Genomic DNA, 16,695 nt, shown 5'->3' on the forward strand with positions numbered 1-16,695 from the left:
TGGTACTGATACATTTGTACATAGTAGTGTATTTTTATGTCCCTGTATTCTCTAGGGAAAGTAGGAGAAAGAAGAACCAGGACCCTATTATATTTCTTTTGGGACTTTCTCGTTGAATGATATATTAACCCTCCGTCGGGGGCAACTGATCTGACAGGCGCAGCTCACTTAGTTTCATTTCTCTATTTTCAGTGGTTTGTCTGGGAAACACCCTCCTCCCAGTACCTTCCTAACTTTAAAGGCTGTGTGATTATGTGTATTCTCATTTATTACATTCCTATTAAGGTAACTGATCACTTTTAGAGCATTGAAATTTAAAAAAAAGGAAAATATAGCCAATTTTCTAGCCTGTGCCTGACAGGCGCAATGCCCCTAAACTCGTTATGAAACATATTGCCCCTGACGGAGGGTTAATCTATTCCTATGATGTGGATTTTCCTTTGAAACATGTTTTTATGGATGGATTACTAATGGAATAAAGTTTGCATCTTCTTGAAGTGCTGGATCAACCTTCCTTTTTCTGTGGACTTTCTTTCCTTATGCACTCGTGGATGGGTGAGCTGCTCACTTCTTCTTTTTATATTATTTTCATTTTAGAGCTATGTTCACACTGGGTAGATGTGGTGTAAAAAATTTGGAGCAAATTAGCAATAAAAATTGCTACTTAATCTCTGTACACTGTGAAGCAAAGCGCAAAAGTGAAACCCACCAGCCTTCCTACTGCAAAATACACCATGCTGGAAATATTAAATTCTGCAGCAACCTCTAATATCCCCACCATTTTCTACTCATCATGTCAATAATATTTGGAAACCCCATTTTGTTTCAGTTAAAAAATAGTTTGCTACAGATTTCTGGTGCAAAATCTTCACTGAAAATCTTTAGCAAATCTGTCCTGTGCATGTGTGCTCATAACCTAAATTTTTTTTTAATTAAACTTTTATGATTCCAGTTATGTTAAACATAGATGCAGGAGTTCCAATATAAAAAATGGCCTTTGAGGAAAAACAGAGTGTTGGAAAGGTTCAGGCCTCATTCAGACATCAGGGATTCTTCACATATGCAAAAAACGTTCCTAGCTTTATCAGTGTTTTGGATCTGATTTTCATGAGAGCTTGGTGAGGGTTCTAGTTTCTATCATCAATGTGTCAGTGATTTTTACATATGTAAAAGTAAATAAATTACAAAGCTTCTCCTATCTATTGCAATGTTAGAGGGGATATCTGAGACTTTGTGAAAAACAAAAAAAGCGCCTAAGCACTAACAGGCAAGTAGTTGCTACCTACCCGCCTGTTGTGCCGGGCACTATTCTTCAGCAACGTCATTCTGATCGACATCCGGATTCCCGCTGCCTAACTGAGGGAACTGACTGTCAATCAGAATGACGTCAGAAGTCACGCCCCGCCGACAAGGTAGGGAGGAAAAGAAGCCGCCACTCTGTCGATGAACAACGGTGATGGGTCAGATAGGTAGCAACTACCTGCCTTTTAATACTTGGGCACTTTTTTTTGCTTTTCATAAAGTCCAGGATATCCCCTTTAATCACAGACAGCACACAGACTGCACATTGATCCCATTCGTACGCTATGATTGACTTTCACAGCACCACAGACATGTGAGGGTAATTTTGATCTGTGACTCCAATCAAAAATGGCTATGCCTCCAGGATTTTTTTTGAGGACACACAGTCCGCAGAAAACAGTTATGTGAACAGCCCCATAGACTATAATGGGCATGTGTTCTGTCTGTGAAAATCACGGATAGAACATGTAAGCGACTCACAGATGTGTGAATGAGGCCTTACTGTGATGCTTAATACAGTACCTGCTGGTAGCCATGAAGAATAGTCTCTTGTTCCACTATTTCCTGTCTTATTTGCCGCATTTTTTCTTCTGTTACAGGGGTATTTTGATCTCCGAACAGATGGCTCCTTTTCTTGATTTTTTCTTCCCCTGCATGTAACTGAATAAAAATGAAGACTTAAAGGTCGTAGTGAAAACAAACTACACTTTTACACGGTTGATCAATTGATGACGGACTAAGCACATGAAAAATCTGATTTTTACTACTAAGTGCTAAAAGCTTTTTATCATACTGGGGGACACAGGAACTTGGATGACAGCTGATGCCACTGTAAGAGGACACTGTGTTCCCCCCCATCCTCCCTATAGCCCTTGAATCAAACCAGTCAGCATGCTAGCAGAAGGAGAATGAACAACTCATTAACCCGTTAATGACACCTCCAGTTTTCATAAATCTGTTGTGTGTGAACATTTCAGGGAATAACTCCAGAGATCTTTTGCACATTCAAGCAATTTTGGGATTGTTTTTGGTCACATGTTGCACTTTCTTTGCGCAACAAAATAGGATTGCAACATCCGGTCAGAAAGGTCAACGCACCCCTTATTTTTTATCATACTGCTGTATGCAGTATGGCTTGGATATTATGGCATTTGTCCCACCTATGGGTACAGGGCTGCTCTCATTTGCAAGGATGGAGGCCAAAGGGTCTGCCCAGACTTGGGGCAAAAGTCTTCACTTGCTCTATGTTACTGCAGACTGCCAAATTGTGACAGTGTGCAATGCGCATGTGATCACGATTTCTCAGTATTCCCAATGTGAACGAGCGGTAACGTAACCACATGTACGTGATATGCATAAACGCAGTCAAGTACAGACTTGACACCTTCAGCTTCTTTCAAGAGAAGTGCATAAAGAGACTGCATCTATGCAAATCGCATTCAGGCAGTAATGTGACCGACTGCTCGCACCGGGATATTGTGACATGTGCACCGCATGCTGCCATGATTCGGCATTCTGCAGTCACATGGATTGAACCGAGCCTGAACAACCCCTTTAAAACAATTTAATTGTAAAGGAGCTTTGGGAGGACTCGTTAGCTTTAACGTATAATAAATGAGTTTGTTTTTTAGCAAGGCACTTGCAAAGGGGTGCACTTGTACACTGACAACTTTTATACAAGTCATACCCCTTTTCTAGTAGTGGGTACATCGGGTTCCATACTATCCAGTCACTAGTTTTAGGCATGGTGGTAGGGTGGGTTGATACTGGAGGTTTTTAAAAATCTAAATTGATAGGCATAGCCGGTACCACTTTCACATATTTGATAAACCTTCATGATGAACCTGGCCCATTTGCATGGAAGACATTGACAAAACCAAAATGGAATCTTCCTCTGAATAAGACTAGAGATTCGAAATGAGAAAATTTTCATTTAAAGTGGGTGATTAGAGGTTTTATTTTATAGAGCAGATCATGGCTGGGGTCATTAATGAAATAACGAATTATCGCTGTAATAAATTAAGCGCATTATGTCCCCAAACCTCTTGATCTTCATTACATCTCTATAAATTGAGGTGTCATACAGGACATCTGTTGACCAGCAAGACCTTATTGTGGGCTTTTTATCAAGTCCTATGTTCAAAAGAAGCCTCCAAAATTTTAAGATCTCTGACTGGTTGAAAAGATGCCAGATATTTTCTATAGCAATCAGGGTAGCTAGAAGTAAATTAAAGGGTATTGTCAGGTATTATCCACACGCACGATCCTGATTACTCACTACGTAGCTATCGGCAAGCAAGCAGTGAGCGTATGACGTACACACTTCTGAATTCCAGCGCACAAAATATGTGTATATGCCCCCATATAGTCACTGCCAGCTTCTCGATAACCCAGTAAGATTAATTGCTGCCACCACCAATCAGTTTTGTTTTTTAAAAAATATAAAATCCACTACAGGCCTGATTGGACGCCAGCTTTCGAGTAGCGTATATGGCTTCGGGGGAGGAACGTTTACAAAACAGAAGAAACAGAACTATTACATTTTATATTTAATCCAAAAGGGAGGCAGTGTTTATTAAAAAATATACAAAAGATTTTACAAAGGAGGATAAAACAATACAGCATATACAGTCACACAAAATAAAAAGGGATTAATAGAAGAAACTTACTAGACCGATCGCAGAGACGATTCAGTTTAGCTGGAGGGGGGCGCTCCAATGGATCGTTATGGAACATGACCCCTGCTTACAAAAATATGTTTACCCCAGCATGAGTATAGATCAATATTCGGCTTGATCTTTATGCCGAAGGGGACCCAGCCCACACACTCCCCTGTGATGACCTCACGTTGGCTGGTCTCCTCCCTTTATGTTTTTATTAGATCTCTAACTTCTGTGATAACTGCTTGCTGGTTGATCGCAGAAATTAGCAAGCAATGCCATCTTTTTTATTGCGATTTTACCTTTACTTAGAGAGCACACGACACGACTGCTGTCCGTTATTTTTGTGTTCTTGCGTTACAGCTCACCAGCGGGGCTCACAGATACGAAAAAAGGTGCATATTGTTTCTTAGTTAGCACCGCCGCTAAAAATGTGTGTCCCATCACAACCAGAATTATACAACTTCCGATATTGCATATTTCATGTCGGTGCCTACGAGTCTGCCTGAGGTCTGGTGATAAAAGGAGTGTGCAAATGAGAATGACCCGGCTATTGTACGGAATGTGATAGTTTCCCTTTGAAGCCGTAAAGAAATGTTTCTCATCCCCTTCAGTCTCTGGCCCATACGCTCTCCATTTGGTAAGGTAACTAGCTTGGACAATTGAGTTTGCCACTTCTTGTGTGTACTGCCATTTGCATAGAGACTGCTCCTTAGATTGCTAGCTCTTGTCCCTTGCAAATGGTATAGGGGAGGGGGAAGAGTGAGAGGTATTTCAGAGGGAGAGAGAGATTTGTAATATTTTCTATGACAGGTTTACAGACTGATTTGCACAGCCATTAAGTTCTGTAGGTCTTCTGAAAAAAAGTACCTAAAATCATACAATTCACTATATCTCCCAATATCGCAGTGACAGTTTGAAGCAATGACAAAAATTCAAGTCATGGTGAGGGAACTAGCACCTGACAATAACGTAGATTTTTGTCATAGGGATTAAAGAACACATGAGTTACAACTAAAACTTTTTATAATGGGGCCTCACCAGACAGACAAGATAATACCTGGGCATTGTCATTCGTTGTCCTTCATAAAAATAAAAAGTTCTATCAATTTTCCTTTTTTTTGTCTCATGAATCTGGTATAATATTAAAATACACACACAAAAAAAGATTTGACTGCTGCATCCGTTGTGCTGAATATGATCACATCTTTGAAAACCATTTCTCCTTCAGTGCTTCATCAATAAAGATTGCTTCACATTCGCAAAAGCACTGAAAAACAATGACTATAAAAAAACTCAAGGAAAGCAGAACCGCATGTACAGAATGCTCAGGGTTGCAGAAAAAAAATATCAATGCCATTGAGTGGGATCGAGAGCGGTCTGTTTCTGAATAACAAAAAGCCAACTTATTTGTCTGTGCTTTTGGGGGACACAGGACCTTTGAACATTCAAAAGGAGTCTCTAGGGTTGGAACAAGTCTAGTGAACCATGGAATCTTGTATCCTAGTGCTGCGTCGCAGAGGCATAAGCATGCACCCTGTACAATTTGGCGAAAGCATTAACCACATAGTCGCTTTGCACATATTTAGGGCAGTGGACTTGGGATGAATAGCCTGTGCCATCCCCACTGTATAGGCAGAATGAGCGGTCGCATGGTATGGTGCCACTTTGCCTCTCAAGCGGTAGGCCTATTTTACAGCTGAATGGATTTGATGGGCTATGGTGGATTAGGATTTTGAGAGACCCTGTCTGAAACCCTTTGGAAGAATAAACAGTGAGTCTCACCACCAGCAGGAGGCAGTTTGAACCAGGCAGATTTGCCATGAGTGGACTATGCACAATTTATGAAGGGACATTTTCCTAGGATAAAAAGGAAAAGACCAAAAGGAGGGCATCACAATAGCCTCATTTTGGTGGAATGCAGATAATATTTTTGGCAAAGATGAAGGTTTCAACAGAGAATTACCTTGTCCTGGTGGAAAAAATGTGAAAGAGTATTTAGAGGACAAGGCTGTCAATTCTGACACTCACCTGATGAAGGCAATAATCACAAAAAGATAACTTGGTTACGGGGATCAAAGAAAAAGGAGTAAGACAAAGACCAGATCGAAAACCCACATTTGGAGCAGTGCATTTACTCCACTAGGGGATTCCATGCATTTAGGAAAAAGAAAGTTGGAACATTTCTATTTTTTCTTGTAGCAAAGAAACCTCTCCCGAAAGTGCAATGATCGAGCTGAGCACTGACTGAGAACCCACTCCTCTTGATGGTGGCAGCTTAAAAAAATCTGCCACAGGGTCTTGCACTCCAACCAGGACAGAAGTGCTTTTGAGGAGCTCCAGCTTCTCCCCATTTAAGACACCCTTTTATAACACCGCTTTGGTTCCAAAACACCTCATCGTTCCCTGAAAGAAGCACAGAGATACCAGACATAAAGATTTCTGCATCCACCATGCACTGCCACAGCCAACAACGCAGAGTTCAGAGCTTTCAAACCCAGATAGATACCAAACCGGTGTCTAAACAAGGTGCCACTCTGGACCTTGTGCAGCCCCTTCACTGCCACCCTAACCTGCTCCCACAGGGCGCCTGTCAATCAAACAGGACCCACTGTTTAACTCACAGATCTAACTGGCACTATAGCTTGAGGGGTGCAACCTACCATCTAGACTTTTAACACAATAAACCCTCAAGCTAAATTGACTAGACATATAGGCTGCTACATACTGATACGCCAGCTAAACGGTGCCTGAATCCATTTTTCAAGCCAAACCTACAACTTTTATTTTTCTCTTGTGCTGTCCTCTTTTCATAAAGAACTCTATGACTCTATAACGTCTATAAAAGAGAGTAGAAAAGGAATAGAATTATATAGCACTGCTTTATGTGAATACGTCTAATTGCTGCAGCTCTTTTACCACCTTGTGGCTGAAAAAGGGATTACAGTTAAGATCCCCATCTCAGCTCCACAAGCAACTACTGTTAACATGTAAATCTTCCACATAACAAGACGGAACCCAGTCAAATGCAACATATCAACAGATAATTTCATCCCTACAAAAAGGTTAAAATTGGGGAAGGCCCTTCCAGAGAAACAAATGTTAATTAAAGAACACAAAAAGGAGAGATGGAGAAATTTGTCAAGAAGACGCTTACAACTCACCATACAGCGTCCAACAGAAGTATGACCTTCTCAAAAGAACCCAGTGACACAGCAAAGGGAATCGACTCTGAGGAACATGACAGCGATATTGATAGTTCCACCCAGTTCCACTCACTACCGGTCTCCCGCCCTTTAATCCAAAAAGCTCTCTCCAAAGCTCTAACCCCACTCAAAGGAAATACAGGACGTGAAACAAAAAAAATTAACCAAATTGGATCAAGAGTTAAATCCCCACAAAGCACACAAGAATCCCTTTGTAACTTCTCTGTAGTGACAACGGAAGGGGTTCAGATATGCCAAGAATACCTAAACTCAGAGTTTGATGCTTTGGAAAATCAAGAATACAGAGGCCACCACAACAACTTACATATCAGAGGCCTTCGGGAAACAGTTCCTCCCGAATCTGTTCTTACCGCGGTGAAATCTCTCATTCCCCTACTTGGAGAAAACTACCAAGATGAAATAATAATTCAAAGCACAAACCATATGAACCCCCGAGGGATGTAATATGCCGGCTCCTCAACTTCAAAGTCAAAGAGGACATCCTCATATCGAAGGTGCATGATCTAGGGTCTCTCCAAACTACTCCCGGTCCCACCAACTGCCTCTTGTGAAGTCACCTCCAATGGCCGACCGGGAAAACCGAGAACGAAAACGGGCAAGCTGACACCGAAATCCCGCATCACAGACTGATCCCTAGACCAGAGGTGACCCTGGGTCGTAGCCCTCTGGGCTTTTCTTTTTCTTCCTCCTAAGCAAAGAGTTTAGGGTTCCATCGTTTATACATTTTCTTTTCTTTTATTGCAACTCCTTTGTCCTGTTGGTGCCTCCAACCTAAGCGATAATCTGGCTCTAATGATCAGAACTAAGTATTTTATTGAACATACAAATCGGCAAAAAGCTACCCTTACTATAAATATAAATATTATGTGCATGAAGATAAGCCAATTAAATGTATGCTAGCACAAATCAAGCAAAGGAAAGCTAAATCTTTTATCCGAAAAAAACTCATCGCCCAAAAAACCTCTACTCCTCTAGTGCATCTTGGAACGGACGCAGAAAAAGTCTTCGACCGTGTTGATTGGCTGTACACGTGGGAAACAATGTAAGCATTTCATATTCCAGAACAATTCATTTCCGCAGTATTCTCCATGTACAGCAGCCCTTTGGTGTGCGTCCTAGTGAATGACTTATCAGTCGCCCTCTTTCAACATCACCAATGACACCAGGCAAGGCTGTCCCCTCTCGCCTCTCCTCTTAATCGTGACAACGGAAACATTACTACAAAGATTCAGAACAGACGAGAGGCTAGAGGATGTTAGATGTGGCGGAAGAGAGCATAAAGTCGCTGCATATGCAGACGATTTACTGTTGCTCATAAACCCTTCAGTGGTATTCCCAGCAGTACTAGAAACTTTAGATGAATTTAGCAATCTCTCCAACTTCAAGGTAAACATGAATAAATCACAAGAACTTAACATTGCCCTTCCCAACAACTCCAAAGGACATGTCAGATCACCAAGGCACCCAGTGTTCTCCTCTGCCTTTTCTTTCATTTTGTGTCTCCATTTTGCAGTTTATCCTCCCTTAACTGCTGTTTTACTTTGTGATTTCTCATCCTCACCCCAGGCCACCTGGTCTATCTCCCTCTTCCTATAGGTCTCTTACTGCAGCTTTCCTTTCTTCAATATGGTTTTCCTTCTACTTTATTGGGACACTTTTCTTTCCTCTTTTTTCTTCTCCCCACTACTTTTTCCCTTCTTTCTTTCTTTTTCTCTTACTCCCCCCAGTCTTTTTACCTACCTTACATATTGCACTTCCTCTTACCTTCAGTTTGTTCCTTTCATCTCATTTTGATCTTTTATTTTAATTTTTTGCCTCCAACTTTCAGTTTATCCTACTCTTACTCCATCCATTGCTTACCTTACCATTACTTCATATTTACTGTATATTCATTTATTTATGCATAAATGTATTTTCTGTACTCGCATTGCAGTTTTTATATTATATTCTAATTTTCACTGTACTATATGATGTATTCATCACAATTTTGTTTATTGATGTACATATTTATATATATATTTTGTAAGCCGTGAGCAAGGTCTGAGGACCAAAACGTTGGCCTGAATCCTGTACAGATACTTTTTGCCGCATTAAAAGTACGTTTTGACTTGCAACACGACTGTGCCGTGATACTTCACATCAAAGTACTGGAATGACAGTAAGAGGTGAACTTCTGTACATACGGATTAGAAGAACAGCATGTAGTGATACATTCTGTATGGCAAGTGAAATTGGACATCATATACAAAGCCTAAGGCGTCAAATTGTCCACCCAAACCAGCAGAAGGAGTTTGCACCCATTTTATAGTACGGGTAGGTATGGTTATAGTGAAACCCAATTTATAATGTTTTTTTTTTTTTACTATTTTTGGAGGTGTTTTTTATTAGACTATATTGTATTTAAAGCATTTTTTTTTCTTTTTAAAGGGAATCTGTCGTATGCACATCTGTACAGGGCGAGTTGCCAATTAAAGTGCCGGAGAACGATTACAGCCACCGCTCACAGTATAGTAACTGCACCGTAACCGCTCCATGCACATCACCATGACTGAAAGCAAGCGGCTCCAAGAAGGAGAATTAATTTTCTTCCATTAGCTGTGTTTTCAGTAGCAAGTAGCATTTTAATGCTACTTACCTGAAGATTAACCCTATTTTTGCAGGTAAATAACATTTTTTTTTTTTTTTGCACAACAAGTTCCTTTTAAACACCTAAAAACAAATTTAATTTTTAATTTGTTTTATAGCAACCATCAGCACCCTGTGATCGTACTGGAAGCGCATGGGTGACAGAGGGAGAAATCTCCCTCTGTTACTTTCCCTACATACAGTGGTCGTTTTTGACTGCAGCATGTAAGAAGTTAATTGCGCCACCTTAAACACCGTCTGCGCTCAGTTCGCTATGTTATAGCTCTGCTAGCGTGCAGAATTAAACATGGTAATGCAGCGGTTGACCCTTTGGTGAAAATACACTTGTTTTTCACAACCTAATGGAACGTGGCATGTTCGATAGGATGGGTAAAGCCAGTGAGGTGATGGAAAGTGGTAATGTGGGGTGCATAGCTCGAATGTAACCCCTGAACAAGATGTGAACAAAGCATAAACTGAACCAAATGTGACCCGCTACTTTTCCAATATTCTACAACCAACCTTTGTTTGAAGAATGAAGTTTTCCTGTTTTAGTTCTTTGATTTCTTTTTCATAATTTATTTTCATCTCTTCCATTCCATGTGTATAGTCATGCTCCTTTCTTAAAGAGCCTTCTAGGAAAGTTGCTGTCTGCCCATGTCCTGCATTTAACTTGTCTTCAACATTCTGGAGTCTCTGAAGAATGGTCAGATCATTGACACCGACATCTGCAGAATGGATTTCTGAAGCTCTTCTCTTAGGACCATCAGGAACATACAGCTGCAAAATGAGAAATGTTAATGCTTTTAGTTTAAAGGAGATTTCCACTACTATTTGACCCCCTTTCATGTGTCTTAACTGTTCATAACAATCACTTTTCTAATATACTCTCATTACCTGCGCTTCCGCTATGAGAGCGCATCTTGATGTGGGTCACGTAATGTTTTGATGACATGCAGGCACTACTTCCTGTCTTTTATGTCAAATCCACCCCTCATCTGGGCAAAGGATATGGACGGAATGAAACGCGTCACTTGGCTCCTGATGAGGGCGGGGTTGCTTTTAAATGATTGACATGGTTTCTGAGAGTGCAAGCTGAGAAGACAGACTTCACTGTCCTCTGTCCACTCAGTGGACTGTCCTCTGTCCACTAACTCTGCCGATGCTCTGCCTCTTCCGAAGGTGGTTAGGACTATGGGAGTCATGATCTACGCTAGCTGGGAGATTCCAAACGGATCCAACAGACGTAAAACCAGAGGAATTTTTGAGAATAAACCCCTTGTAATATTCCTCTGGCTTTACGTCTGTTGGATCCGTTTGGAATCAACCAGCTAGTGCAGATCACCACTCCCATCCTCCTAACCTCCTTCTCTATGACAGCTATCTCTGTCCTGGGGGTGCTGCAGCAGCTGAATTTGCCTGGTACCCCAGTTGTGGGATTCACAATCCCAGAAGGTGAGCATTTCTCTGACAGCCTACATTATATTATAATTTACCGGATAAGACCCTATTTGCGCTTGATATCTCCCAACTCTACCGATGCTTGCTAACACAAACCCACATGGTGGCGCTTGTAGAGAAGGGGAAGACACTTGTGCTACAAAACATCAACAGAGTCAGTGCAGAGGACAGTGACGTGTGTAATATGAGATTGCATGCTCAGAAACAATGTCAATCATTTAAAGGCAACCCTGCCCCATCAGGATCCAAGTGTCATGCTATTCTCTTTCCAACCATATGCTGTGCCCCGATGGGGGGAGATCAGACGTAACAAACAGAAGGTAGTGCCTGCGTGTCAAAGGATTATGTGACCCACTCCAGGATGCACTCATAAGAGAAGATCAGGTAATGAAAGAATAGTAGAAAAGCAATTGTTATGAACAATTAAGACATCTGAAAGGGATCAAATATAATTATTTATGAGGGGGTAAAGTAGGATTTAAATACTGATGGCCCAGTTTCTACGACCCATCACCTATCCACAGGTTTAAGTGACGTATCTCTTTCATTGTCTACACAATCACAGTGGTCCAATACAATCATGCAGCTGTGTCTGGGATTAGAATAAGGAGAATACCAGGCATTGCCAACTGTAAGGACTGAGCACTCTGGTGTGTAATCAATGAAAGGCATGCAATGAGTTTTACAGCTCTATTAATTGGTGGGGGGTAATACGGGTCAAACCCCTAACAGTTAAATATTCATGGCTTATGCATTCTAAAAAATAGGTGTTCAATATTTAAAACATCACTTGACATCTACATATATTTAAGATATTTCACTGCAATGCCTTCAAGTAAAAGCAGTGAGACAGGAGGTCACCATATCCCCTCTGTAGGATATCAATATGTTGGGTCCTGATGCAGCAACCCAGTTAAATACGAGCAGACATTGCAAACTTCATAAGTAACGATTTATCACACCTTTTCATTGTCTTTAGCGTTTCCTATCTTGACTTCAGCAGCAGTCTCTTGATGCTCCAGCTTGTCCTTTGGAAAAATGATTGCATTTTCTGCAAACCGTATAGATTTAGTAGCAGGTAACACACCTAACAGAGAAAAAGATAAACTCACAATATAGGCCACAAACTACTTAAGAGCATTTTACACCTTCTTGACAAACCCCTTTCACAAATTTGCTAAATGGAAGCACTAGCTCAAATTTACTGAGCTAGTGCTTCCACTACACTATAACAAAAAAGGAACTCCCCAATAATTCAAGGGAACCTTTGACTAGAACCATGCTGCCCGAATTACAGGCGGCTTGAATCAAAACCTGGCTGGGTGATTGCAGCTAGGTATTTTTATGGTGTAGTTAAAACAATTTGTAAAGCTGGCCAGAGACTATGGGGAGAAACCTGACTAGTCCCTGCCCTTCTCCAGTCCAGTTGATTGACAGGTCTCTCCCATGTTTGTAAATAGGGAGAGACTAGTTAAACAACTGGAGTGGGGTGGGAAGATGTGTGCCAGGGGTTGTGTGGACTAGTCATGTCTTTCCCTATAGTTCCCAGGTGGGTTTTTAAACTATATTTTCTCTGAAATGCAGCAGCATTTCAAAGGCAAACATGGCAGCTAAATTCCACAGGCAGCATGAATCTAGTGGCAGGGTATTTTTAATAGGGTTTTCCCAGAATAAAAAAATAATTATGGCATCTTCACAAATTACTCGTTTGATTGTTGGGTTCCCCACTGGTTATTTGTTCAGGGTCCTGAGCCCTTTTCTCCTTCTTACCTACACAACTGGGGCATGAACTTTGTGTGACACGAGGAGTAAACAAGATTCAGCATTGAATAATTTCTATGGGAGTAGTGGAAACAGCAGTCTAGTGAATAATTACATTTAATGGCATCATCAATACCTTTTGATTTCTGAGCTGTAGGGGACTTCCATTTCAAGTCCGTATGTAATTCATTGGACTTTAAGCTGTCATCATCAGAAGTCCGTTTCATTTGTATGCTAAGCTTTCCATAGCCGGAGCTCTTCACATGAGAAAAATGTGGGTTTTGTCCTCTCCTTAAATAAGACGGTGGACTCCGGACCATCTTGTTTGGGTGCTTGTTATGAATCAGGACTGAAGACGCTGTACTTACTGCAGGATAACTTCCATGTTTCTCAGCCTATGTGAAAAACATTTTACTTGCAATTACAAGAAATGAATGCATTCACAATTATCATAAATAAAAGACACCAAGCAAAACGCAGCACGACAGACATCATTCCCGGAAGAAGTACATAAAAGATGAGCTATCAGAAAAGTGTAGGATTCATGTGGTTCATTTATCTGATGCTGTGAATTCAATAAAATGTGAGATTAGCGCTTGTAGCATACGGCTTAGTCAATTATGGAATAGATTTTATGCCAAGAAAAAATCATTTACACTACAATAAAACACGTGTAATGTACATAAAATAGAACTCCAATGCCTTGTTTTGCACGCCTTGTTTCTTTGTGGCATTTTCCATTTCATACTGGTTAGATGTATGCAAAATAGGTGAATTTCAGCCAACTGTGTCTGCAGAGTTCCCACTGTTTGCATATTATTCTCCTAAATTAAGATTATGTTGACAATCATTAGTATGTGCATCACAGCACAGAACTTCATATAAATGCATGGCTTAACCTAGTATCTACATGTCAGACATTAGCTTTAGAGTCTCGGCTTATGGCTTAAAGGGAATCTGTCACTAGGTTTTTGCTATGTAACCTGAGAGCAGCAAGAGGTAGGGGCTGAGATACTGATTTCAGCAATGTGTCACTTACTAGGTTGTGTGCTGTTGTTTCAATACAAAGTGTTTTATCAGCAGGAGATTATCACTGCTGGACTAGCTGCCCACATGTCTCCTAGTCCAAAACGCAGCCCCCACCACGGATTAGCATCTTACTGTCGATATACAATGTACATAGAAAGCTGCTAATCAGTGGTGAGGGCAAAGTTAGCTTTCTGAGAACAGCTAGATCTGCATCAGAGAAACTCTTAATTCTATCACAACTGCTGTACCCAGTAAACTAAGTGATACATCGCTGGAATATGGGTCACTTTCTCTACATTATGCTCCTCTCAGGTGAGGTAGCAAACATCTGGTGACAAGATTCCCTTTAAGTGGATGGGGCACAGTGAGTGCCTAAGTCCTTCTGCCCCTTGGAAAAAATCTAGAAATTTCTGCATCTGTGAACTATACAGCTGTGGCTCACGATTCCCCTGTATTACCCATGCAGGTGGGCGGTCACATAAATCATTGACAACTAGAGGTATTTAACTGTGGTATCCACAATAATCAAAGGAATTCACAGAACAATCAATCTCATTAAAACATAATATTTATTAGATAGAGGGAGGCAGCATCAAAGATCTTGGGAGACTCCAAAACGCAATCCAGTGTGAGAAAAATGCCTTATTTATTGCTTAAAATGGGACAGAAACAAATCACGGACTACTGTAACAATATAGGTCTTAATCATGGCAGGATATGTTTGATATTGTATACCATTTCCTTTCATAGCAAGAGAGACAAACCCTTAAAATCAACATTGGCTGTTAACCATTTATTAGCTGCAAGAATGCCACATGGACACACAATGCAGAAAGTTCCATTTCAATATTAGCACATGGCCTAAGTGTAAGGGGACGGAGAATAAAAGGATCGCTCGCTCTCTTTATTAGTATATATTCCAACCAGTGTCCCCACATCGACTCATGTTTACTCATCGGGTTTCTCTTCTGATAGACTCTTCTCCATAAACATAATACTGTTCATTTTATTTTTTCAAATCAGTTAAGGTTGGAGGGTTTGAATCTAGCTAATGATATCTCAGCAGTTTACATGCCTGAAAAAGAATCCTCAATGCCCAGAGCCATTGGACAGTCTACGTCTATATTTTCCTCCAAAAGATCCAGTATACCTCTTCTGGGCTCCGGTTCCAATCTCACCCCAAATACTCTCTCCATAAGATCCACTACTCCCCTCCAAAAGGCTTCTATCGAAACGCACTCCCACATCATGTGTATTAGGTGACCATTCTTGTTACCAAACCTAGGGCTTTTTGTGTTTGGGTGGACATCTATTTTGAAAAGGAAGCTAGGGACCTCTGTACACCCTTTGCACAAGATATATTTGCTATAGTCTATAGAATTCACAAGGAGAAAACCTTGGGATTAGTTCAAGGATCTCTCTCCATTGATCCAAAGCGATATCTCCCAGCTCCGCTTCTACTTTAGACCTAACCTCCATTGTATTGGTCTCTGTCTGAAACAACAATACTTGTTTATAGATAAGTGAAATCAGCCCTGTAGTAGAGTCTGAGGAGCCGATAGCGTCCAATGACTGACTGATCACAAATAGGTGATCGTTTCTATTGAGAGTTAAAGGCGTGTTTTAATTGCAGGTATTGATAGAAAAGTTTGTGCGATCGGCCAAGCTAAAATGGAAATTGTTCAAAGCTTTGAATGGGAATGTGCCATCGCAAATATTTTTTTTCAACAATTTAAAAAATGTAAGCTGTTAATGTTTTAATTTTTAAAAAAAAAAATAACATTTATCTTAATGGAGTAAAGTCTGAAAAATCATATAAAAAGTTTTGATATTGTCCAATTTTATACTCTAGGGGGAGCAGATGCTGAAATTTGCCATGAAAACTAGTGTACAACTAACTTGAATTACGACCGCAGTAAAATTGTGTGGGGTCTGCTCAAATGTGTGTGACATCACTCCTCCCCTTCTGGGCATTTGTAAAAGAATAAGAGGATGAAGTTTAGGATCACAGTGTAGAGACATTTTTTTGGTGACTGTAAAGTCATACTTTGATGTGGACAGTGTCACCGAGGACAGCTGGCAGCGCTGATACTGTTTGTTGGTGCGGCTCACTGATTGAACGCTGGGGTCAGATACGCGGAATGTAACCACACACTGGGATTAGATACAAAGGCTCAGAGTGTATTACACAGGATGGGATTAGGTATGTATGTCCCTACTCCATTCACATATATGGGAGTAGTAATGTGTGACCCCCTCCCGCTCTCTCCACTGCTATGGGAGCAATAGTGTAATGTGTGACACCGCCCCGCCCAGTACTGTGAGAGCAGTGATGTAATGTGTGACACCAGTGATGTAATGTGTGACACCGCCCCGCCCAGTACTGTGAGAGCAGTGATGTAATGTGTGACACCGCCCCGCCCAGTACTGTGAGAGCAGTGATGTAATGTGTGACACCGCCCCGCCCAGTTCTGTGAGAGTAGTGATGTAATGTGTGACACCGCCCCGCCCAGTACTGTGAGAGCAGTGATGTAATGTGTGACACCGCCCCGCCCAGTACTGTGAGAGCAGTGATGTAATGTGTGACACCGCCCCGCCCAGTTCTGTGAGAGCAGTGATGTAATGTGACA

General features: G+C 41.1%; 1 protein-coding gene across 2 annotated transcripts in view; it reads right to left on the reverse strand.

Moving 5' to 3' along the window:
• Positions 1–16,695, reverse strand: part of CEP162 (centrosomal protein 162) — a 145,822-nt gene that overhangs the window by 77,456 nt on the left and 51,671 nt on the right. For both annotated transcript variants that reach the window (XM_073675653.1, XM_073675654.1), the window contains 4 exons: positions 13,173–13,431; positions 12,238–12,362; positions 10,337–10,594; positions 1,825–1,962 (listed from right to left, as the gene is read on the reverse strand). In XM_073675653.1, coding sequence (XP_073531754.1) covers positions 1,825–1,962; positions 10,337–10,594; positions 12,238–12,362; positions 13,173–13,431 — 780 coding nt within the window. The remainder of the gene's footprint in view (positions 1–1,824; positions 1,963–10,336; positions 10,595–12,237; positions 12,363–13,172; positions 13,432–16,695) is intronic.

The sequence above is a fragment of the Phyllobates terribilis genome, unplaced genomic scaffold (assembly GCF_046119375.1).
Source record: "Phyllobates terribilis strain yellow unplaced genomic scaffold, ASM4611937v1 Scaffold_3__8_contigs__length_932513732, whole genome shotgun sequence".
Lineage (NCBI taxonomy): Eukaryota > Metazoa > Chordata > Amphibia > Anura > Dendrobatidae > Phyllobates > Phyllobates terribilis.